Raw genomic sequence first — 23,768 nt, 5'->3', positions numbered from 1 at the left:
GAACATCAACCAAAGAAACCACCCAGGATGTTAAAAAAAGAAGCCAAGGAAATTCCTGTCATGGCTCAGTGGAAACAAATCTGACTAGGATCCATGAAAACACAGGTTCAATCCCTGGCCTCGCTAAGTAGGTTGAGGATCCGTCGTTGCCGTGAGTTATGGTGTAGGTCGCAGATTCGGCTTGGATCTGGCATTGCTGAGGCTGTGGTGCAGGCTGGTGGCTACAGCTCTGATTAGACCCCTAGCCTGGGAACCTCCATATGTCACTGTTGCAGCCCTAAAAAGACAAAAAAGAAAGAAAAAAGAAATGATGTCAAGCAGAATTAATCCTAGACCCCAGAAGGAAGGTCAAGGATTAATGCTTGCTTTGTTAAAAAATTATTTTTAAATTAGCAATAAATCATTTTGATGTTATAGATCTGAATAATTAAGGTCCCCAAACCTGTTTTTTACCAAACTAGATGGATGATTTCCTTGACTCTTTTTTTCCATCCATTCAAAATCTGCACATCTTCTGAAGTGCCAAGAGCTCAAACACTGTAATATGAGATCGTAAGTCAACTCTAGCTAGGGCATTCAAAATTCACATATTACTGCCAGTCAAGTCAAAGATTAATGCTTTCTACCACAGCCTGAGCCCTGGCATTGAGCTCTTCTTTCATTCTGGGGCCTCTGAAACTTTTATTAGTTTGCCCAAAATGAACAGTTAAAACAGGTACCTATTTACAGAAAAGGAGAAAAAAAATCCTAGAGAATATTTTGGATCATAGACGACCTTATGTAAGCTTTACTTCTATTTGGAAGCTGAAAAGACAAAAAAATGGAAACATATCTGATGTAAAAGGCTAAGACTATGCCATATCCACAAACTCAAAAAATTTTATACAACTTAGGTCAGTTTATAATTAGCAAAAAGGAAGGGTGGGCTATAGAACAGTTTTCACACTGGAAGAAAAATGCCACCTAAGCAGCACTGGTTTTTCTTACCCACATTCTAAGTCAGCCACAATTTTTTTTTTTTTTGCTATTTCTTTGGGCCGCTTCCGCGGCATATGGAGGTTCCCAGGCTAGGGGTCGAATCCGAGCTGTAGCCACCGGCCTACGCCAGAGCCACAGGAACGCGGGATCCGAGCCGCGTCTGCAACCTACACCACAGCTCACAGCAACGCCGGATCGTCAACCCACTGAGCAAGGGCAGGGACCGAACCCACAACCTCACGGTTCCTAGTCGGATTCGTTAACCACTGCGCCACGACGGGAACTCCACAGTTTCTAATTTGTTTTACAGAATTGTTCAGATTGGACTTATATTTGGCCCTTAGACTCTAGAAAATAGATTCTAATTTTCCAAATATCTCCAAGCCACCAGTAGCCTCTTATCTTTCTAAATCTTTGTTATACTGCCTCAGCAGCTAATTTCTAATTTCAAGGAACAAGTAGCTGAATCTAAACTGCTTTTTTAAAAATAAGAACCCACATGTGACTGGATCTCTTCAAACAGCTCCATCTAATACAGAGATACTATTAAACAACATCGCCCCCTCCACCTTGTAGCCACCCACAGGCATATGGAGATCCCAGGCCAGGGATCAGATTCCAGCCACAGTTGCAACCTAACCCACAGCTGGCAACTCCAGATCCTTTAACCCACTGTGCCAGGCTGGAGATCGATGCTGCCCATCCCATAGTGCCACAGTGGGAACTGCTGAACAACAACATTTAATGTTCATGCTGAGCACCCAAGACTGAGAACAAAGAACGTGGATTATGGACTGGTACCTAAACATCTTTGTAACACAATCTTTTAAAATCTGAGAAATGCAAACAGTGAGTACAATTTTTAAAATGTCTGTAAATCTGGAATCACTGAAGCATCCTGAGTCCTTATTTTAATATTGTCTTACACCAAATTTAAGAAAATGGACTGACACAAGGTATAACTTCCTTGATATAAGGGATAGAGAGACCATAAAAGAGAATATAAAGCAGCTCATATGTGAATGATTTACCTATAGCTACTTTTTTGTCCACTCAATCAGCAGTCAGTCATTAAGGGGTCGAGACCATTTATGACATACTCTCATAGTTCTTTAAGAGCATGTATTATTATGTACAGAATAAATGCTTTATTATCTTGGAAGAGTCGATGATGTTGTTCAAGCCCCAAACTGTGCCATAGTGATAGTTATGATTAACTTACCAACTGGACTAGTAGAAACTCGCTGGGAAGGTGATCTGAAGCCAGGTGCCTTGGAGTTGTCAGGGTGCACGTTTTCCAAGTGTCCAAGTACAGAGTTGCCCAGGAATGCCGACTGAACAGTGAAAGAGGCATCCGCGGCAACTCGTGAGGACAGCGGACCATCTCCCCACCCCTGGTTAGCTGGCACCTGACTGTTATCAAAAAGACTACTGAAGTGATTGAAAAGCGTGGCTGGGCCAAACGTAGGTGGCAAAGATTTATTTGCTGGGTTAATGTGCATCTGAGAACCATTCATAATGTTCATGGCTGAAGAAAGCTGCACTGCAGCTGGCGGGCCTTGAGGTGGTGTTATAGGAACTGGATTTGTAACAAAAATAGACTGGGGATCCTGGTGTATAGTTGCATTCGGCACCACCGAATAAAAAGAACCTCTAGGCTGCATTCGATGAGAAACTCGAGGAGCTGGTAGAGCTAAGTGAGGTAAATTACTGGTATCCTGATTATCAGCAGCAACCAATCTGGGTGACGCCAAAGTCAATGGAGCAGGTTCGGAAGTAGAGGCAAAAGGCATGGCCATAGGACTTAAATCAGACGCACCGGATGGCTGTGCTTCCTCCTGTGTGTTACTGGAGGGAGGAGTGGGACTACCCGACGGGCGAGTTTCTGGAGCTCCCGGGGTGTTGCTGGCAGAGCTACTGCAGCTGTTTGCAGTTGAAGAAGGGGTACAGAGGGTTGCCATGGACTGGTCCTGTGCAGACACTTTCTCTTTGGGGGGCGGCATGGCAGAGAAAGACTCCATCTTTTGTGAAGAAAGCTGTGCTTGAGGAGTACTCGCGGGCGGAAAGGTGGTGGGGCCTTGCCCAGTGGTGACAGGCACAGAGGAGACAGAAGGCAGGGAACTACAAGTGCTTGTCACAGAAGAAATCGCTGTTGCCGGAGGACTTGTCTTGGGCACACAGGCAAACAACTGCTTTCTGACTGAGGAGGGAGTCCGGGTATTAGTCACACACAGTTGCTGACTGGCAGCAACGACGGAAGAGACAGTGATAGGACAACTGGCAGGAGCTAGGCCAGCAGACTCTGAGGGTAAAACAGTCCCGTTCTGGTTAGGTAGACGGCCCGTGTTATTATGCTTTGGAGAGCTGTTTGTGTTGCCAGGATTCACAGGTCTCACTGGGAATGGTCCCCAAGTGTTAGGAGAGGGTGAAAAGGTTCCTCCAAACTGGGCCATGGGTAAGCGAGGATGCCGAATCTGTTGCATCGTCTGGGCAGCCAGCAGGGCAAAATGAGGGTGGGGATAAGCTAAAGGTAGAGAAACTGGGAAAGAAGAACGTACATTTGTTGGCACGTTCTTACTAAGTTTATTACTGGGCTGGAACGTAGATAATGTTGTTGCCTGTGAAGTTACAAGGCTTGGAGCACCCAAGGGAAATGTATTTTTACTGGAAGCTGCTGTGGTGCCCACTCCAGATGAGAAGTTTGCATGGATGGATTTGGTGCTGGCAGGTGTTCTGATATGGTTCTTAGGAATCAAGTCTTCTAGCTCCTTAGCAGGATCTTGAATAAGTGCGTTGATAAGCTGAACTGCGTATCTTGTTGATTCCGTACCACCCCTGAAGAGAAAACAAACAAACAAACAAACAAACCAAGATCAAAAATATAAAAAACTGGGTAATCTTCACCATGAAATAAAATTCTTGATGGTACAATATTTAATGAAATGTGCTTCTAATACAATTTAATTTCTTCACAGAACAAAGTATATATTTCACAACTACCTTTTTTTTTTTTTTTGTCTTTTTAGGGCCACACTTGCAGCATATGGAGGTTCCCAGGTTAGGGGTCTAATCGGAGCTGTAGCCGCCGGCCTACGCCAGAGCCACAGCAACACAGGATCCAAGCTGCGTCTGTGACCTACACCATAGCTCACGGCAATGCCGGATCCTTAACCCGCTGAGCAAGGCCAGGGATTGAACCCGCAACCTCATGGTTCCTAGTCGGATTCATCAACCACTGAGCCACGACGGGAACTCCCACAACTACCTTATTGTGATCATTCTCTCGCCATTTTTATCTTTTTGTTTATCCACATCAATATGGGCACCAGTAACATCCTGAATTGCAGTGATGTTGCATCCTCCTCTTCCCATTATCCTGGAAACCACTGAGGCTGGAACAGACAATTTCTTTGACCTGTACAATGAAGACCACACATGAACTTATGAAATCAAATGACTTTACTAGAAAAGATGTCTCGGTAAGTATGTTCATGGACATTTGTATAATATTTCTCCAACCTTAAAGAGGAAAGTATTAGAAGTTTTTCTTTTAGAAATGACCTTTTATTACACTGAATTTAATTTAGTAAAGGTAAAAAAACACAGTGCCATTAAAAAATTATATTTAAATCACTCATGATCTCAGCATTCAAATCTGCCCAAGTTATCACATATTAACTAAACTGCAATGATCATATACATATATTGCCACTCTTCCTTTTTTTTTTTTTTTTTTTTTTTAGGGCCGCTCCCGCAGCACATAGAGGTTCCCAGGCTAGGGGTCTAATCAGAGCTGTAGCCACCTGCCTACACCACAGCCACAGCAGTGCGGGATCTGAGCCGCGTCTGCGACCTACACCACAGCTCACAGCAATGCCAGATCCTTAACCCACTGAGCAAGGTCAGGGATGGAACCTGCAACCTCACGGTTCCTAGTCGGATTTGTTAACCACTGCACCATGACAGGAACTCCTATATTGCCACTTTCTAAACTAAAATAATGCATACCGTATTGTTAAACTCTATACTAAATATGAATAAAGGCAGTTTATCAGTGTCAACAACTTTACTTAGCAATAAAAAAATAAAGCCTCAGATTTTAGTTACATAAAAAGCAATTCACAAGTGGAGCCTGGGACGTCCACTTGTGTGAGGTGAGTGGAACCAGAAAGACCAGAGGCTGATTTAGGGATCTGAAAAGACAGCCTGGGTGTCCTGCAGGATTATCAGGGAAACCCGGTGGTAGCTGGCAGAACCAAATAAGAGCAAGACTCATTATTTTCAAGTGGTTATTGCTGATGCCAGGATTTTCCCCTTTGAGTTAGGGACCCTTGAACTTTGAACTATACCTACAAGAAGAATACCCGATTACAGACTCTAAAATAAATTTCGTGATTAAAACCTATCATCCTAATGTAGACAAAATGGGACTATATTTTGCAAGGTAGCACATAGATTAGGCTCTATATCATGAATAATAGTTAAATCAATCGATTGTTAAGTGTGTATTGGGAAGTTCCTTCATGGCTCAGCAGGTTAAGGATCTGGCATTGTCACTGCTGTGGCTCTGGTTTCAGCTGTGGTATGGGTTTGAGCCCTGGCCCAGGAACAGTGGACATGCCCCTTCCAAAGAAGTATGCATCACTTCTATTCAGCCAAGATTTCTTCCTTTTTTTGTCTGCTTTTATTTAATTTTTTTTTTTTTTTTTTTTTTTTTGCTTTTTAGGGCTGCACTCATGGCATATGGAAGTTCCCAGGCTAGCGGTCAAATCAGAGCTACAGCTGCCAGCCTATCTATGCCATAGCCACAGCCACAATGGACCCGAGTCGCCATTTGTGACCTATACCACAGCTCACAGCAACACTGGATCCCCGACCCACTGAGCGAGGCCAGGGATTGAACCCACATCCTCAAGGATACTAGTTGGATTCACTTCCACTGCACCACAATGGGAACTCTGCTTTTACTGGACAAAAAGTCTTAGTTAGAAACATTACAGAATAAAAGCCAAACATCTTATTAGACCTCTGGTGATTAGGGCACATTAGCAAATCTATGTTTTGTCTGTCTTTCTCTTTCTTCCTTTCTTCTTATTTATTTATTTTTCTTTTTAGGGCCAGACCTGTGGCATGTCGGAGTTCCCAGGCTAGGAGCTGAATTGGAGCTGCACAACACTGGATCCTTAACCCACTGAGCAAGGTCAGGGGTCGAAGCCACATCCTCTTGGATACTTGGGTTCTTCACCTCCTGAGCCACAATGGGAACTACTCGAGTTGCAGTTTAGACCTATGTGGCAGCTGGGGCAGTGTCAGATCGTTTAACACACTGTGCCATGCTGGGGATGGAACCTGCATCCTGGTGAGGCAGAGACACCACTGACCCCACTGCGCCACAGCGGGCACTCCCCAGCTCTGCTTTTATTCATTCCCTCCACCATGGTTTAAGTATAAAGCAGTATGAATGAACGGAGTTGTCAAAGTTAGCTGTGGGGGTTTAAGTCTTTGTCTTTATTATTGTTTTTTTTTATTATTATTATTTTTTTTGTCTTTTTGCTATTTTCTTTGGGCCACTCCCGCGGCATATGGAGGTTCCCAGGTTAGGGGTCAAATCGGAACTGTAGCCACTGGCCTATGCCAGGGCCACAGCAACGCGGGATCCAAGCCGCGTCTGCAACCTACACCACAGCTCACGGCAACACCGGATCCTTAACCCACTGAGCAAGGGCAGGGACCGAACCCGCAACCTCATGGTTCCTAGTCGGATTCGTTAACCACTGTGCCACGACAGGAACTCCTGTCTTTATTTTTTAATATTTATTTACTTTCTGCCACACCCTTGGCATGTGGAAGTTCCTGGGCCAGGGATCAAACCCACACTGTAGTTGCAACCTGCACCACAGGGGCAGCAACGCCTGGTCACAAGGGCACTTCCTTTCTTTATTTTGAGGGAGAAGGTAGTTTTAACTTCACTGGCTCCTTTAGCTCTTTTTATGGTGATCTAATTACATTAGCTAAAAGCCACTCATGATCTCTAGCCCATTATTATTATTATTGTTATAGTTTTGGCTGCGCCTGCAACATCTGGAAATTTAGGGCCAGGGACTGAACCTGTTCCACAGCAGTGACAATTCCAGATCTTTAAACCCCTAAGCCAAGCCAGTTCCAACTTTATTTAAATGCTGCAGATGGCCAAGCTTGTCTGAATCAATGTGGGACCATTAAGCATACATCACAGCCCTTGCTAATACCACTGTGACCTTGCTGGCAAGTGAATCTTCCTTTTAAGAAGCCTGTAACCTGGAGTTCCCACTGTGGTACAGTGGGTTGATGATCTGGCTTGTCTATGTGGAGGCACTGGTTTGATTCCCAGCCCAGTGAAGGGGGTTAAGGATCCTGTGATGCCACAGATGCAGCACAGTTTACAGCTCTGGCTTGGATTCAGTCCCTGGCCCGGGAACTTCCATACACTGTGCGTGCAATCGAAAAAGAAGGAAGGAAAGAAAGAAAGAAAGGAAAAATAAGTTTATAACCTTTTTTTTTTTTTTTTTTTTTTTTTTCCTTTTTAGAGCTGCAGGTATGGCACATGAAAGTTCCTAGGCTAGGGGTGGAATCGGAGTTACAACTGCCGGCCTATACCACAGCCACAGTAATGCTGGGATCCGAGCCAGGTCTGTGACCTACATTGTAGCTCACGGCAATGCCGGATCCTTAACCCACTGAGCAAGGCCAGGGATGGAACCCGCGCCTTCATGGATACTAACTGGGTTCTTTACCACCAAGCCATGACAGGAATTCCCCCTGTAACCTTTTTGTATGGTTTGTTTGTAAACTGAGTCACATTAATTTTCTGGTCCACACCCAAGGCATGAGGAAACTCCTGGGCCAAGGATTGAATCCAAGCTACAGCAGTGACAATGCCAAATCCTTAACCCCTAGGCTACCAGGGAACTCCCAAGCTTTAAATTTTAATATTTTTTATTACTCTAAAACTAACATTTCTTGTATCATATAAAATATGCATGCAAAATTTACATACTGTTTCTAACTTTGCTCTGGCCTATGCTGGATGTAGCATGGCACTGCAGTTGAAAATAATAACCATATTCAAATTAACTGAGTAACCATCCCACAAGAGGAGAACCCATTAAAGTTAAAAAGATGAGACTAATTCTACTTACCTTCGAACAACTTCTTTCCACCCTTCCTCTCTTTTTTGCCCCCTTTTAGGGCTAGTCAGATTCAGCTTTATGTTTGAAGAGCTTAATGGCAATGACACTGACTTGTAGCTTGTTGATAAGGAATTAGAGTTCACTTCGCCTTCAAGTCTGAGAAGAGAAATATCAAGTCCAATAAAAGATACATTTTTAAGAAACTCAAGAGATTTGCTGAAATATCTGAAATAAGATTTGGCACATCATTTTTTGGGGGGGGCTACGTCCTCGGCATATGGGATTTCCTGGGCCAAGGATCAAATCCAAGCCACAGCCGAGACCTATGTATGCCACAGCTGCAACAATGCCTGATCCTTAACCTACTGCACTGGGCTAGGGATTGAATCCGTGCTTCTGCAGCCACCCAAGCCACTGCAGTCAGATTCCTAACCTGCTGCACATCAAATTATTAACATTATATCATTAGTATTAAAATGGGTTCTGAAGACAAAAGGACTAGACTCAACAGAAATGACAGTTAAAATAAAATCAAGGCATATTAATATTTTCAACTTCAAAAGTTAATCTTAAAAGTTCTAACAGTGTCATTTCATAATTAGCACATGATTAGGAAGAAAAAAAAATCACTGGTGAAACTGAGTTTTGAATATCGAAGAAAGAAAATGTGGTGGACTTAAATTGTTTAACATCACGGAGCCTGAACAGGTACTTCAAGTTTTTGTGCCAGGCATGCAAAAGGGAAAGTAGGTTCAGAGTTAACAAGCGAGAAAATTTTACCGTGTCTGAGTTTTGGAAGCGGTGGTACTTGTCTTTTCTTCTTGGGAATGCAGTAGCAGTGAGGGGTATCTCCTATCGCTAGAGGAATTCACATCCACAGTGAAATTCAACTCTTGGCTCTTCCCACCACTGCTACTCTCACTGTTGCAATCTGTGCTGTCCAGGTTATCTGAATCACTATTCCCACCTGCACCACCACCTCTGGGCTCTCCGTTTATTTTATTCTTCTCTGCCTTTTGCTGTGCTAAGGATATATGTTGTTCTGGTAGTATTAAATGTGCAGTGGGAGGGGTCTCTTTTGTTTTGTTCTTCTTATTTTTCCGATTGGTACTGGGCGTTGTCACAACATTGGCCCTTTTTTTCCCGAACACATTTGTGAATGTCGCAGATGTTGCCGATATTCCAATTGTGGTGGTGGTCGTCGCACTCGGAGGTTCTATGGGCACTTCTTGCTCCACTGAAATTATGAAAAAGGATAAAAATCACACTGAAAGCCACTATCCCAAAACAAATTGTTTCAAAATATACCTAATACTCTATAATAATTCAGACTCGTAGGTTGTATTTTCCTTTTCCCAGTATTCACTAGTTAATAAAAAATCTTTAATGTGGTTAGAATACACTATATCATATTTCGATGTCTAATTTGGTATAAAACATTCATGCCAGTAATGCTCTTACGATCTGAAATTCTAGTCTCATAAAGTAACCAAAACCACAAGATAGCTTTCATTTAAGAATTTTTTTTTTTTTTTTTTTTTTTTTGTCTTTTGTCTTTTTAGGGCCACACTTGCAGCATATGGAAGTTCCCAGGCTGGGGTCGAATCGGAGCTGTTGCTGCCAACCTACACCACAGCCACAGCAACGAGGGATCCGAGCCGTGTCTGAGACCTACACCACAGCTCACGGCAACACCGGATCCTTAACCCACTGAGCGAGGCCAGGGATCGAACCTACAACCTCATGGTTCCTAGTCAGATTCATTCCTGCTGCGCCACAACGGGAACTCCAAGAAATTCTTTTTTTAAAAGAAATTCTTTAAATAGTATTTTAGAATTAAAATTTAAATAGAGCAGAATTATTTGTCTACTACAACCACTACTAGACTGTACAACTCTTTGAGAATAATGTACCCGAGCCCTACGCAGCTTCAAGCCTGAGCCTTAGATAAAAATTTATTTAGGAAATGGGTCTCTCCCCAGTTTCCAACTGGGGAAAGAGGCTAGGGAAGAACCAGAAGAAAAGCTGGCAGATCTCTTACTGTATGACTTTTAGGACATACACACTGTTTTACGGGGGAACTTAAATTACAACCAAATGTCTGAAAATTATTTTTGGGCCCTTCTGTTTCTCTGCATCAATTTACAATGAAAACTATTTGGCAAAATTTACTGAAGAAGTCAATTATTGATTTCAGATTAAAGTACCTGAATATTTAATTAGAATTAAGCAAAAATCACTCAAAAAGAAGTCAATAAATACAGGAGAATTTTATCACTCATTCAGATGGGTCATTCCTTACCATCTTCATCATTCTCCTCTTCATCTTCATCCTCTGGTAGTTCTGAATTCTCCTTAGGTTTGTTTTCCTCATCTTCTTCCTGCTTCCTTTTCTGCTCCTCTTTCTTCTTTTTTCGCTTTTCTTTTCTCTTCTCTCTTTTAGCTGCAAGAGCCTGCTTTCTGCTCTCCTCTCTTGACTGCAAATAAAGTAGGTATCTCCTTTTTATCAATAATGTAATAATTTAAAATAAAGAATGAAAGGATATTTTTGTTTATGACACATGGGACTTCCCATGGATGTCAGTCGTAACACATTTATAAAAGCAACAGAAGAAATAAACTGGACTTCATCAAAATTAAAAGATTTTGTGCTTCAAAGACCATCAATAAAGTGAAAAGACAGAAAATGGAGAAAATTTTTGCAAATCTTACATGTGGTAAGGGCCTTGTATCAAGAATTTGTAAAGAACACTTATAACTCAACAATGAAAAGACAAATAACTCAATTAAAGTATGGGCAGGAGTTCCTGTTGTGGCACAGTGGTTAACGAATCCAACTAGGAACCACGAGGTTGCGGGTTTGATCCCTGGCCTTGCTCAGTGGGTTAAGATCCATCGTTGCCGTGAGCTGTGGTGTAGGTTATAGACTCGCCTCGGATCTTGCGTTGCCGTGGCTCTGGCGTAGGCTGGCAGCTACAGCTCCAATTAGATCCCTAGCCTGGGAACCTCCATATGCCTCGAGAGTGGTCCCAGAAAGGCAAAAAGACAAAAAAAAAAAAAAAAAAAGTACGGGCAAAGGATCTGAATAGACATTTCTCCAAATAATATATGTAAATGGCCAATAAACACATGAAAAGATAGATGCTCAATATCACAAGCCATCAGCGAAAAGCAAATTAAATTCCAAAGAGATAAGCACTTCACTGTCACTAGGATGGCTATAATCAAAAAAAAAAAAAAAAGATAAAACAAATCATGGTGAGGATGTAAAGAAATTGAAGCCTTCACATACTGCTGGTAGGATCATAAAATGATGCAGGTTCTTCAGACAACAATCAAATAGTTCCTCAAATAGTTAAAAGCAGAATATCCTATGATTTAGCAATTCCATTCCTAGATACATACCCAAGAGAAATAAAAATACATTCATACAAAAACTTGCACATCATGTTCACTTCATTAGCATATATATTTTAAAAAAATGAAACAAGGAGTTCCCTTGTGGTGTAGTGGGTTAAGGATCTGGTGGTGTCACTAGAGTGGCTAGGGTTGCTGCTGTGGCATGGGTTCGATTCCTGGCCCGAGCACTTCCATATGCCATGGTGAGGCCAAAAAAAAACCTGAAATAATACAGAGAAGATTAGCATGGCTCCTCCACAAGGATGACAGGCAAATTCATGAAGTGTTCCATATTAAAACAAAACAAAAACTGTGTATACCTACCAAGTGGAAACCACCTAAATGCCAATCAACTAATGAATGGATAAACAAAATGTAGTATATTTTACATAATGGGGCATTATTTGGCAAGAGAAAGAATAAAGTATTGATACATGCAATAATGTGGATGAACTCGAAAACATTATGAAGCGAAAGAAGAGGGCCAAATACTGTATGACTATCTTTATATGAAATGTCCAAATAGACAAATCCATAGAGATGGAAAGTAGATTAGTGGTTCCCTAGGGATGAAGGGACTGAAGGGGTTGGGGGATAGTACCTGAGGGATGTAGGATTTCTTTTTTGGGATAATGAAAATGTTCTAAAACAGACTGTGGTGATGAATGCACCTCTTTGAATATGCTAAAAACCAGTGACTTATATACTTTTCTTTTTTGTCTTTTGAGGCTTCACCTGAGGCTTATGGAAGTTCCTAGGCCAGGAGTTGAATCAGAGCCATAGCTGCTGGCCTACGCCACAGCCACAGCCACAGCAATGCCAGATCTGAGATGAATCGGCAACCTACGAAGCAGCTTGCGGCAATACCGGATCCTTAACCCACTGACCGAGGCCTGGGATCAAACTCGCATACGCATGTACACTAGGTGGGTTCTTAACCTGCTGAGCCACAAGGGGGAACACCTGAACTGTAGACTTTAAGCGGGCAAATTGTGTAGTATGTGAATTAAATTTGAACAAAGCTGTTAAAAAAAATATTTATGTGTGTCTGACTAAAATGCAGCTATTATGATCTTTATAAGACACTAACAAATTTTACTTTGAAAATATGGACAAGAGGCCATTATAGAAATCTGTCTCTTTTTTTTTCAGAAAGTGAAATATTGGTAATGATTGCCTCACATCAAAATGAAAGATTGAAACAAATAGAAAACCCATCAGATTACTCATATTTCTATGGAAATTATCCAAAAAAAGCTCACCATTGGAATTTGTCAATGAATTCCAGTTTGTCCTGGTAATTAAGTAAAGCATTTTCCTCGAAACCATAATTTACCATTCTGAGTCATAAATTATTTATTCTTTGACATTTTTATTTATTTTTTGTCTTTTCTAGGGCTGCACCCGGCATATGGAGATTCCCAGGCTAGGGGTCTAATCGGAACTATAGCCACTGGCCTACAGCCAGAGCCACAGCAACAGGGGAGTCAGCCGTGTCTGTGACCTACACCACAGCACACAGCAACACTGGATCCTTAACCCACTGAGTGAGGCCAGGGATCGAACCCACAACCTCATGGTTCCTAGTCAGATCCATTAACCACTACGCCATGACAGGACAACATTTTTATTTATCTAAATTAGGCACTGGCAAACCACGGCCTGAATGTCAAATTTGGTCCTCTGCCTGTGTTTGTATGGCCTGAAAGCTAAGACTGATGTACATTTTAAATGGTTGAAAAAAATAAAAAGCAAAATATTTCATGACATATGAAAATCTTACAAAATTAGGATTTTGGTGCTCATAAACAAAGTTCTGTTGGAACACATTCATTTAGCCATCGTCTATGGGTGCTTTTGTGCTCTAACGGCAGAATCAAGGAGTTATGACAAAGCGCCTATGGCCTGTAAAACCTAAAATATTTACTCTTCAGCATTTTATAAAGTTTGTCAACCCCCTATGTAATGAGAAAGGTACTGAGGATTGAAAGAACAGACTGCATATTCAGCTAAAAATTATTTTGTCATTTTGTTGCCTTAAGATCAAAATAGCTATTTAGGTAATTACTGACCACATATACCCAGGTAGTTACACAACAATAAAAATTATTGACATGGAAGGGACCTAACTTCAAAGTGCACTTTATTTAAGATGAGTATTTACTGTCGTGGCGCAGTGGTTAACGGATCCAACTAGGAACCATGAGGTTGCAGGTTCAATCCCCGGCCTCGCTCAGTGGGTTAAGGATACGGCGTTGCTGTGAGCTGTGGTGTAGGTTGCAGACGCGGCTCGGATTGGGCATTGCTGTGGCTCTGGCATAGGGCGGTGGCTACAGGTCCGATTAGACCCCTAGCCTGGGAGCCTCCATATGCCGGGGGTGCGGCCCTAGAAAAGACAAAAAGACAAAAACAAACAAACAAAAAACCAAAATGAATACTGGAGTTGCTGATGTGGCTCAGTGGTAATGAACATGACTTGTATCCATGAGGATGTGGGTTTGATCCCTGGTCCCACTCGGTGGGTTAAGAATTTGGCATTGCCCTGAGCTGTGGTGTAGGTTGCAGAGGTGGATCGGATCTGGTGTTGCTGTGGTGGTGCTGTAGGCCAGCGACTGCAGCTCTAATTAGATCCCTAGCCTGGGAACTTGCATATGCCATGAGTGCGGCCCTAGAAAGAAAGAAAGAAAAATAAATAAATAAATAAATAAATATAATTTTTTCCTCTTTGATTTGAACTGTAATCAAGCTTATCATGGAGGTACTAAAATTTAATTCCCTAATGATAATATTTTAAGGTTTATACCTTTCCCCCCTAAGGAAAGGGGAGGAAAGCAATGTAACAGGGAATGTCCTCATACATTCACATTTTGAGCATTTGTCTAATTATTTACTGAGGTTAAATTTCTATAAGGGGAATGGCTGGAGTTAGGGTATGCACACTTTTTAAATTTAATTCAATTGTAAAATCATCTCCATTAACAGTCAAATTAATTTACACAATACATCTAAAATCAAACTGCAGTGCTAATTTCTCTGCACCCTTGCCATCAATAGCTATTACCAAATCTTTAAATTCTAAGTTTTTCCAATCTGGAAAAAAAAAAAAGAAATCACTCTTTTACTGTGCATTTCTTTGTCTATTCAAGAAGTTGAACACTCTCCATGTATTTACTGAACAATATATGTTTCTTTTCCTGTGAATTGCCCATTCGTGTTCTCATTGTTCATTCTAGGCAAGTTATCTTTTTCTCATTGATTTGTAAGGAATCTTTTCTTCTGTTCTTAACTTACAAGTTTGGTTTTTTTTTTTAATAAACTAATAATTGGTATCAAAATTTTAGCATCTCTCAAAATGATAATTTTTTCTTCCTTTTATCATCAAAAAATACCTTAATATTAAGCCATCTCCTGCATTTCTATAACTCTACTTGATCATGGTATTTATTCTTTTAAGTTGTTATAAACTTCTGAGTTCATAACAACCTCATTTTCCATGTAAGCACAATGAGCCTCAGAAAAGCGATCTTTAAAAAAATTTTTTTTCTATTAATCTATCACACATCCTAGGAAACTTAGACACTTACTCTTTAATTAAGAATCTAATAAGCCACTTATAGCCCAAATTTTATAATAAAATATTTCCAATGTTTTAATAAATTCCTTTTGAGACTAATGCTAAAACCACTAATGCAGTAATGTCATTTGGAAAACCGTGATCTGTTCAAAAACCTCAGTTCAAAATATTTTTTTATGAATAATAGGCCAGAATCAAAAACTTGATGGTGGTTTGATAATCTACTAATCATTTTTTAGTGAAGGAGATTTCGTTAAGATTATGGTCATATCTTACGGTCATAGAGGTGGCAAATTTGTTCTATTAGATATTCAACCATTTCTAATATGGAAAATGATTTTTCCCACTCACCTTTTCCAGATCAAGTTCCTTTAAAAGAATACTTGCATTCTTATTTGCTTCTGCAGCTTGCTGGTCTTTAGCCTTCACAATTGTCTCAACGCATTGGTGACATTTTTTCAATAGTTCCTAGAGTGGAAAATGCAATTACATAAATACAAGAATACATAAATAGGAGTTCCCGTCACGGCGCAGTGGAAGTAAATCCGACTAGGAAGCATGAGATTGCAGGTTCGATCCCTGGCCTTGCTCAGTGGCTTAAGGATCTGGCATTGCTGTGAGCTGTGGTGTAGGTTGCAGACGTGGCTTGGATCTGGTTGCTCTGGCTGTGGCGTAGGCTGGCAGCTGTAGCTCCGATTTGACCCCTAGCCTGTGAACCTCCATATGCTGCGGGTTTGGCCCTAAAAAGCAAAAAACAAACAAACAAAACATAAATAAGCCAATAAGACTTGAACTGAAAAGTATATCAAAGTCCAGGGCTTAAAATTCAAATTACTGAATATTTACTAAAACAAGTTAGTCTTTCTTTTGAATCCAGTCATGTATCAATCTTTCAATCAAAATAAGGCACCACTGGAGTTCCCATTGTGGTTCAGCAGTAATGAACCTGACTAGTATCCATGAGGACACAGGTTTGATCCCTGGCCTTGCTCAGTGGGTTAAGGATCTGGCGTTTCCTCAAGCTGTGGTGCAGGTCACAGATGTGGCTCGGATTCTGCATTGCTGTGCCTGCGGCATAGGCTGGCAGCTACAGCTCTGATTTGACCCCTAGCCTGGGAACTCCCATATGCCATGGGTGTGGCCCTAAAAAGACACAAAAAAAGGGCACCATTTCCTAAAAAGTTTATGTGTTTTTAGAAATTTTTCTAATTAGGCTAATAGTCTAGTAACAAAACTTTAGCTGTAGTCATTATAATTATGGTCCACAATAGGAAGGACATCTCAAAATAATTTATTGAAAGTATTATACCCGGAGTTCCCTTCGTGGCGCAGTGGTTAACGAATCTGACTAGGAACCATGAGGTTGCAGGTTTGATCCCTGGCCTTGCTCAGTGGGTTAAAGGATCCGGCGTTGCTCTGAGCTGTGGTGTAGGCTGCAGACATGGCTCGGATCCTACGTTGCTGTGGCTCTGGTGTAGGCCGGTGGCTACAGCTCCGATTCGACCTCTAGCCTGGGAACCTCCACATGCCGTGGGAGTGGCCCTAGATAAAGCAAAAACAAAACAAAACAAAACAAAACAAACAAACAAACAAAAAAAAGTATTATACCCATTCTTCATTTACAAATGGGGAGACTAAAGCACAGAAAGATCAGGTGATGAGTCTTACAGAGAACAAAAAGCACAGGCTGCTCTACTGTATGCTCTGACATATAACTCCACAAAGAAATAAAAATGTGCTTCAGCAGCATATTAAACCTACCTTATCTGTGATTGTTGCTATGTATCTCATGCATTCTATATCGGAAGGGAACTGATTGACTTCCTTCACCAAATACTGAACAACTTTTACATGACCCTGGAAGAGGTATGACAAAAAGTTTAGAAGAATTCTTAAATAAAAAGGGTGTTTGAGTTTATAAACAAAAAAAATACAACATATTTAGGAATATATGGTGAACCGAGACATATCTCCTGAATTTAATTTGCCTACTTCCCAATGAATAGAGAATTGCTTTTGTAGAAAATCATTATCTCAGAATAAATCTATTAGTAAAATAAAAATTGATGTTGTGAAATAAAATCTCAATATAAAAGGAAAATTAGTCCTAAAACAAAGAGGATGTTCTAGATTTCAAAGCATTATTTTGCCTCTGTCTTACAAAACTAATGAAGGTGGACTGTCACATTTGTGAGTCCTCCGACTTGAAACTAAGTAAAACCCTTTCTAAATGTCACTATCAGGGGCTGGATGACCTGTAATCAGTTTTAAGTACATCTATTTTAATATAACCAAATCCATCTAGTTCCACCTACTACTAAGACTCTAAAACATCTTTAAGAATTAGTTTGTGGAGTTCCCGGCGTGGCGCAGTGGTTAACGAATCTGACCAGGAACCATGAGGTTGCAGGTTCGGTCCCGGCCCTTGCTCAGTGGGTTGACGATCTGGCGTTGCCGTGAGCTGTGGTGTAGGTTGCAGACGCGGCTCGGATCCCGAGTTGCTGTGGCTCTGGCGTAGGCCGGGGGCTGCAGCTCCGATTTGACCCCTAGCCTGGGAACCTCCATATGCCGCGGGAGTGGCCCAAGAAATATCAAAAAGACAAAAAAACAAACAAAACAAAACAAACAAACAAAAAAAAGAATTAGTTTGTGAAAAAAATCAGCAAAGTGGTTGCCTCTGGGGTAAAGAATTAACTGATCATGGGCATGAGGTAACTTCCTAGGACAATGCAAGTATTTCACGTCTTTATAGGGTGCAGGTTACATGAGAATATGCATGTGACTTAATGAGTTATCAAAAGTCATTATACTGGAGTTCCAGCTGTGGCACAATGGGATTGGCAATGCCTTTGCAGCACAAGGACACAGGTTCAATCCCTGGCCTGGCACAATGGGTTAAAGGATCAGGCATGTCTCGCAGCTGTGGCTGGGATCTGATCCCCAGCCTGGGAACTCCATATGCCTCGGGGGCAGCCAAAAAAGAGAAAAACAAAAAACCAAAAGAACTCATTAAACTATGTACCTTAGATTTGTATGTTTGTACTAGGTATAAATTATACCTCAATTAAAAGGAAAGAAAAAAATTGGAAAAAAAAAAAGGAGAAAATACTGGGAGTTCCCTCATGGCCCAGCAGGTTAATGATCTGGTGTTGTCGCTGCTGTGGCTCTGGTTACAGCTGTGGCACAGGTTTGATCCCTGGCCTGGGAACTTCTGCATGCTGTTAAATATTTTCTTTTTTCTTTAGGCCATGCCCATGGCACATGGCAGTTCTCGGCACATTTTAGAACTTGCGCCACAGCCTACGCCACAGCTGCGGCAATGCTGGATCCTTAACCTGCTATGCCACAGGGGAACTCCCTAACATTTTCCTCTAAGACACATAACACTATTCTCATTCAATAGCTATTTACTGACCACCTAATATGTATCAGGCACTGTGTTGAACAACGGTACAAACAGTGGTGAAATATGAAAAAGAGAGTCATGAATCCTGGCTTTCATAGATCTTCCAGTCTAACTGGGGAGATGAGCATTAAAATAGTAAATACAAGTTTGAATGTAAAATTACCAAATGAGATAAGGAAAATAATGTACTATAAAAGAGAAGAAGAGAACCTTAACAGATTGCGAGTTAGGAAAGGACTCTCGGAGAAGTGGTATTTAAGGATGAGTAAACATTAGAGGAGAAGGAGAAGTGAGCCAGGTGAAGAACGAGGGCAAGAACACTTCAGGAAAAAGGAACTAGTGAGCAAAGGGCTTCAAGCAGTTAAAAATTTAGTGCATTTTAGGCATTTGAAGTGTAGTTAGCAAAGGGGAAGGGTAGTAGCAATGACTGGTCCGAGGCTGACATAAGCATATCATGCAGGTCTTTGTAAGCCATGTTAAGCAGTTTATCGTTTATCACAATTGCAATGGGGAGGCTCCATAAAATACAGCAGATAAGTGAACCTTAATATATAGGAGGTATAATACATTTTTATGAGAGTCCACTTGTTTTTGTCCCTCTTGGGTAGAGACAACATCCATCTGCATGTAATGCCTGTCCTTAAATCTCATGTTTTATGTACAACGGCCTAAATAGTCAAGATACAGGGAATTACCATACACCTCTTAGATTTGGCCACAAATAGGAAAGACAGCAGATGTTTGCATATAGAAAAAGAATCAATTCCTCAAGACCAATTTATCCTTCTCACATGATTTCAACTTGAACTTTAGAAATTTTAAACCCATTCTATCTTTTTCTCCCCACATCAAGTTACCTTGCGAAATGCTGACATAAGAGGTGTGATTTTCCGGTTATCTGCTGCATCCACATCAGCACCTGCTCGCACTAGCAACTGTACCACATCAAAATGACCACCATTGGATGCCAACCAAAGGGGTGTGTTTCCCTTCTTGTTACGAACATCAATATGGGCTCCTCTATAAAACCAAAGGACGTTAATACAGTTTGTTCCTATGAGAAGCGGCCGACAATTTTATTAACTGTAAAGGCTCTGAAAAGTGAAAGGGATCATAGAAAATTCTCTAAAATTTACCCACCTATTAATTAGGAGCTCACAAAATTTGTAGTGACCTTTGTCTGCTGCTATTGTTAAAGCGGTATCTCTTGAGGAAGGCACAGGGGGAGCATTGACATCTGCTCCTTTATCTAGGAGAACTCTGCCCACCTCAGCATATCCCCCAGAAGCAGCTTCCATCAAGGGGGTAAGACCAGTCTGTTTAAACCAAAAAATTATGTGAGTAAATTATACTCATTTCTTTAAAGGACTGAAACAACTGACTTATAAGTAGATTCTATTTCTGATTTTCTCTCCTAAGAATATTAAGCACTATTCACTTTTTTGGGGCCATGCCCACGGCCATGTGGAAGTTCTTGGGCCAGTGATCAAACCTGTACCACAGCAGTGATCCAGGCTGCTGCAGGTGACAACGCCAGATCCTTAACCAACTGTGCCACAAGAGAACTCCAAACAATATTCACTCTTAAACTTTATTAAATAGCAAGTGAAAATTATTAGATTCAGTTTAAGACATGCTAGAATGAATTCACTTACACTGCCTCACACTAAAAAAAATTTCATAACATCTCTACTGTTACAAATTTACATGAGACAGTAATTTCTCTGCACAAGGGATAGCGATATTAAAACAAAAAGAAAATTAAATATGGCACAATATTCAATGGGAAAAACTTGTTTAGAATACACTCAATTTGGAGTTCTGGTTGTGGCCCAGCAGGTTAAGAACCCGACTAGTATCTATCTATGAGGATTCAGGTTCAATCCCTGGCTTTGCTCAGTGGGTTAAGGACTGGTGTGCCACAGGCGGCAGCACAGGTTGCAGGTGTGGCTCAGATCCCATGTTGACACAGCTGTAGTGCAGGCCTGCAACCGCAGCACCAATTGGATCCCTAGCCAGGAACTTCCATATGCTGCATTTATGGCCCTAAACAGGAAAAAAGAAACAACAACAAAAAGAATATACTCTATCTGAGAATGCAGTTTGCTAAATAAGCCAGGATAAATTCTTTAAGTGCTACTCAAACTTTGGTAAAAGAGACTAAAATTTCATTTCATAAGTTTTATGTATGTGTCTTTGCTTATTAGTCTCCAACATTTTACCAAGAGATTTTTCCTACCAGTATCACTTCCAAAATCATACAGCTTTTTTAAGACTCCTCATAGATAAATGGACCACAGTAAATACATGTAATACAGAAAGATAAACTAGATAGCAAGAAAGGCTCATTTCTCTTTGTGTGATGAAATGTTTAAGAGAAAACTACATTTCTTTTCAAAAATTTTTTACTTTTTATTTTTTTTAACTTTTATTTTTTTAATCTTTTTATAGGCGCGCCTGCAGCATATGGAAGTTTCCAGGGTAGGGGTTAAATCATGCCATTGCCACAGCAAACTGGATCTGAGCTGCATCTGCAGCTTACGACAATGTTGGATCCTTAACCCATTGAGTGAGGCCAAGGATTGAACTGGCATCCTAAAAGAGACAACATCGGGTCCTTAAGCCACTAAACCACAAGGGGAACTCCCACTTCCTCATAAAAAAATATAAATATTGCTTTAAATTTTAAGTACAAACAATGGAGATTAGGAAAAAAATAGGAGGTTTTCATTCAAACATTTCTAATATGAAATGAGTACCTGACTGACCATTGTCTGATTATAAAGAGCTATATTATAAGTTATATATTTCTAGGGCTCTAAGTATTTAACAGTCCTAAGCGGGGGGAGAGAATCTAAACAGTGATATACTAACTCCTGTTTTCTTTTTTTTTTTTGTCTTTTGTCTTTTTGTTGTTGTTGTTGTTGTTGCTATTTCTTGGGCCGCTCCCGCGGCATATGGAGGTTCCCAGGCTAGGGGTTGAATCGGAGCTGTAGCCACCGGCCAACACCAGAGCCACAGCAACACGGGATCCGAGCCGCGTCTGCAAACTACACCACAGCTCACGGCAACGCCGGATCGTCAACCCACTGAGCAAGGGCAGGGACCGAACCCGAAACCTCATGGTTCCTAGTCGGATTCGTTAACCACTGCGCCACGACGGGAAATCCTAACTCCTGTTTTCTAAATGCCACATCATCATGAGATTGTCAGAATCTGTCATGGTTAGATTAGATTTCAACTGTCTTATTTATTTATTTTTTGGCTGTGCCCATGGCATGCAGAAGTTTCCAGGCCAGGGACTGAATCAGAGCCACAGCAGTGACAACACGAAATCCTTAACTGCTAGGCCACCAGGGGACACAGAGCTGTCTTAATTTTATAATGTATACAGTAATTTTTCATTTGAGGTTTTTACTAATGGTAAGCATATGCCTCACTAAAGGAGCTCTTTAAACATATACATAAAAGGGAGTTCCCATTGTGGCTCAGCAGGTTACGAACTCAACTAGTATCCATGCGGATGGGGGTATGATCCCTGGCCTCACTCAGTGGGTGTTAAGGATTTGACTTTGCTGTGGGCTGTGGTATAGGCCAGCAGCTGCAGCTCCAATTCGACCCCTAGGCTGGGAACTTCCATATGCTGCAGCTGTGGCCCTAAAAAAGGCAGGAAAAAAAAGTTGCAAACTGGAGGATTAATGAAAAGCCGCTCAAGCCTAATGTTGGAAAAAAAAGTACTGATTCTGTTTTTCTTCACTGTCCTCAACAAAAATCCTGAATGGTGATAGTGTGTCACTGGCCACTGAAGAGCACTATTCTCCAGTCCTGCTCTGGGCTAACAGCTGAATTTCTGACAATTTACAAGAGCACTTTCAATCTGAGTTGAAGTGCTGTGCTCTTTCCACTGGAAATATATCTGAAGTAGTTGACAGTAATAAAATACTTACCTTTGCCCTGTGTTCAACATTGGCTTTTCGGTCCAGAAGCAAACTCACTACTTCTGCCCGGCCTTGGAAACAGGCCAAAGTGAGAGCTGTGTTCCGGTTGGTCTCTATTTGGGCGTTAATGTCTGAACCCATATCAAGCAGCAGTTTCACTGCAGGAACATGTCCATTCATTGCAGCCAACATCAGGGGAGAAATACCTAGTTTACTCCCAGTCCTAAGAGGGAAAATGCACTTAGAAAATTAAAATAATATGTTGCCTGTTGTTTTCTAAAAAGCGTAGAGAACATAAATGATAAAAAAGCTGCAGTAAAAAGAAAGGTTTCTACCGCCAATGAATAGATTTTATTCGCTTAGACTAATTAGGAATAGGAAAATCTCAAAATTTAAAACACAATCCCTATTTAAAGTTCATAAATTTCCAACTACATATAACAAAGTGTTTTTAGAAATGAGACCTCTTTAAAAACAACCATGTTAGCTGAAATAAGCTTTGCTTATTTATAAGCACATTATGAGAATAGTCAGCCTTGCAACTTCACTACTGTCTTAATTAAAAATGGTATTTGTCCAAATATTTAGGAGAACACACTTAACTCCAAGGTAATGGTCTACTAATCATGAGTAATAAAAGGAAAAGGTGATAGATACCTTGAATTAATTTCTGCCCCAGCATTAAGCAGAATCTTAATGATGTTAACATATCCTCCAGATGCAGCTAGACTCAGTGGTGTATAATCAGACACGTTCCTATGCTCTTTATTTGCACCCCGAGCCAGCAGCAAGTCTACCACCTACAAAGTAAAACAGGAACAGAGAAATCTAGTTTTCACCAAGGGTCTGCCTTATAATGAAGCACAACAAAATGGAATCTATGACTTCCTTGTCTAAATATCTAACATTTTAATTAGAAAAATGAATTCAATTTAATATCAAGGAATTCATAGCTATGAAATCCCAATTATACGGAAATAACAAGATGTTATTCTTTCTACTCAATTATTATTATTATTTACTATTATTATTTTGGCTGTGCTTGCAACATGTGGAAGTTCCCAGGCTAGGGATCGAGCCTGAGCCACAGCAGTGACAATGCTGGATCCTTTAATCACTAGGCCACCAGGGAACTCCTCTACTCCTCAATTATTAAGTGATGAATTTGCATATCATATGCATTGGGACTGTGCTTCATTCAGTCTCAATAAATGCAAAGATAAAGAGAATTTTTTTTTTTTTGCCTAAAATGCAAGAAACAGATTCCTTAAAAGGGCATTTACTATTCTCATTAAACTTAGTAT

General features: G+C 40.8%; 1 protein-coding gene across 1 annotated transcript in view; it reads right to left on the bottom strand.

Moving 5' to 3' along the window:
• ANKHD1 (ankyrin repeat and KH domain containing 1) overlaps window positions 1-23,768 on the bottom strand; it is a 131,784-nt gene that overhangs the window by 6,981 nt on the left and 101,035 nt on the right. Inside the window, 11 exon segments of the mRNA NM_001203267.1 lie at window positions 2,201-3,813; window positions 4,244-4,393; window positions 8,157-8,303; window positions 8,928-9,384; window positions 10,450-10,624; window positions 15,472-15,588; window positions 16,882-16,977; window positions 19,384-19,546; window positions 19,667-19,842; window positions 22,474-22,687; window positions 23,122-23,264. Of these exon segments, the coding sequence (NP_001190196.1) occupies window positions 2,201-3,813; window positions 4,244-4,393; window positions 8,157-8,303; window positions 8,928-9,384; window positions 10,450-10,624; window positions 15,472-15,588; window positions 16,882-16,977; window positions 19,384-19,546; window positions 19,667-19,842; window positions 22,474-22,687; window positions 23,122-23,264 (3,451 nt within the window).

This window comes from Sus scrofa, chromosome 2 (genome assembly GCF_000003025.6).
Source record: "Sus scrofa isolate TJ Tabasco breed Duroc chromosome 2, Sscrofa11.1, whole genome shotgun sequence".
Lineage (NCBI taxonomy): Eukaryota > Metazoa > Chordata > Mammalia > Artiodactyla > Suidae > Sus > Sus scrofa.
The sequence above is the reverse complement of the archived record's forward strand: the minus strand, read 5'-3'. Positions and strand labels throughout refer to the sequence as shown.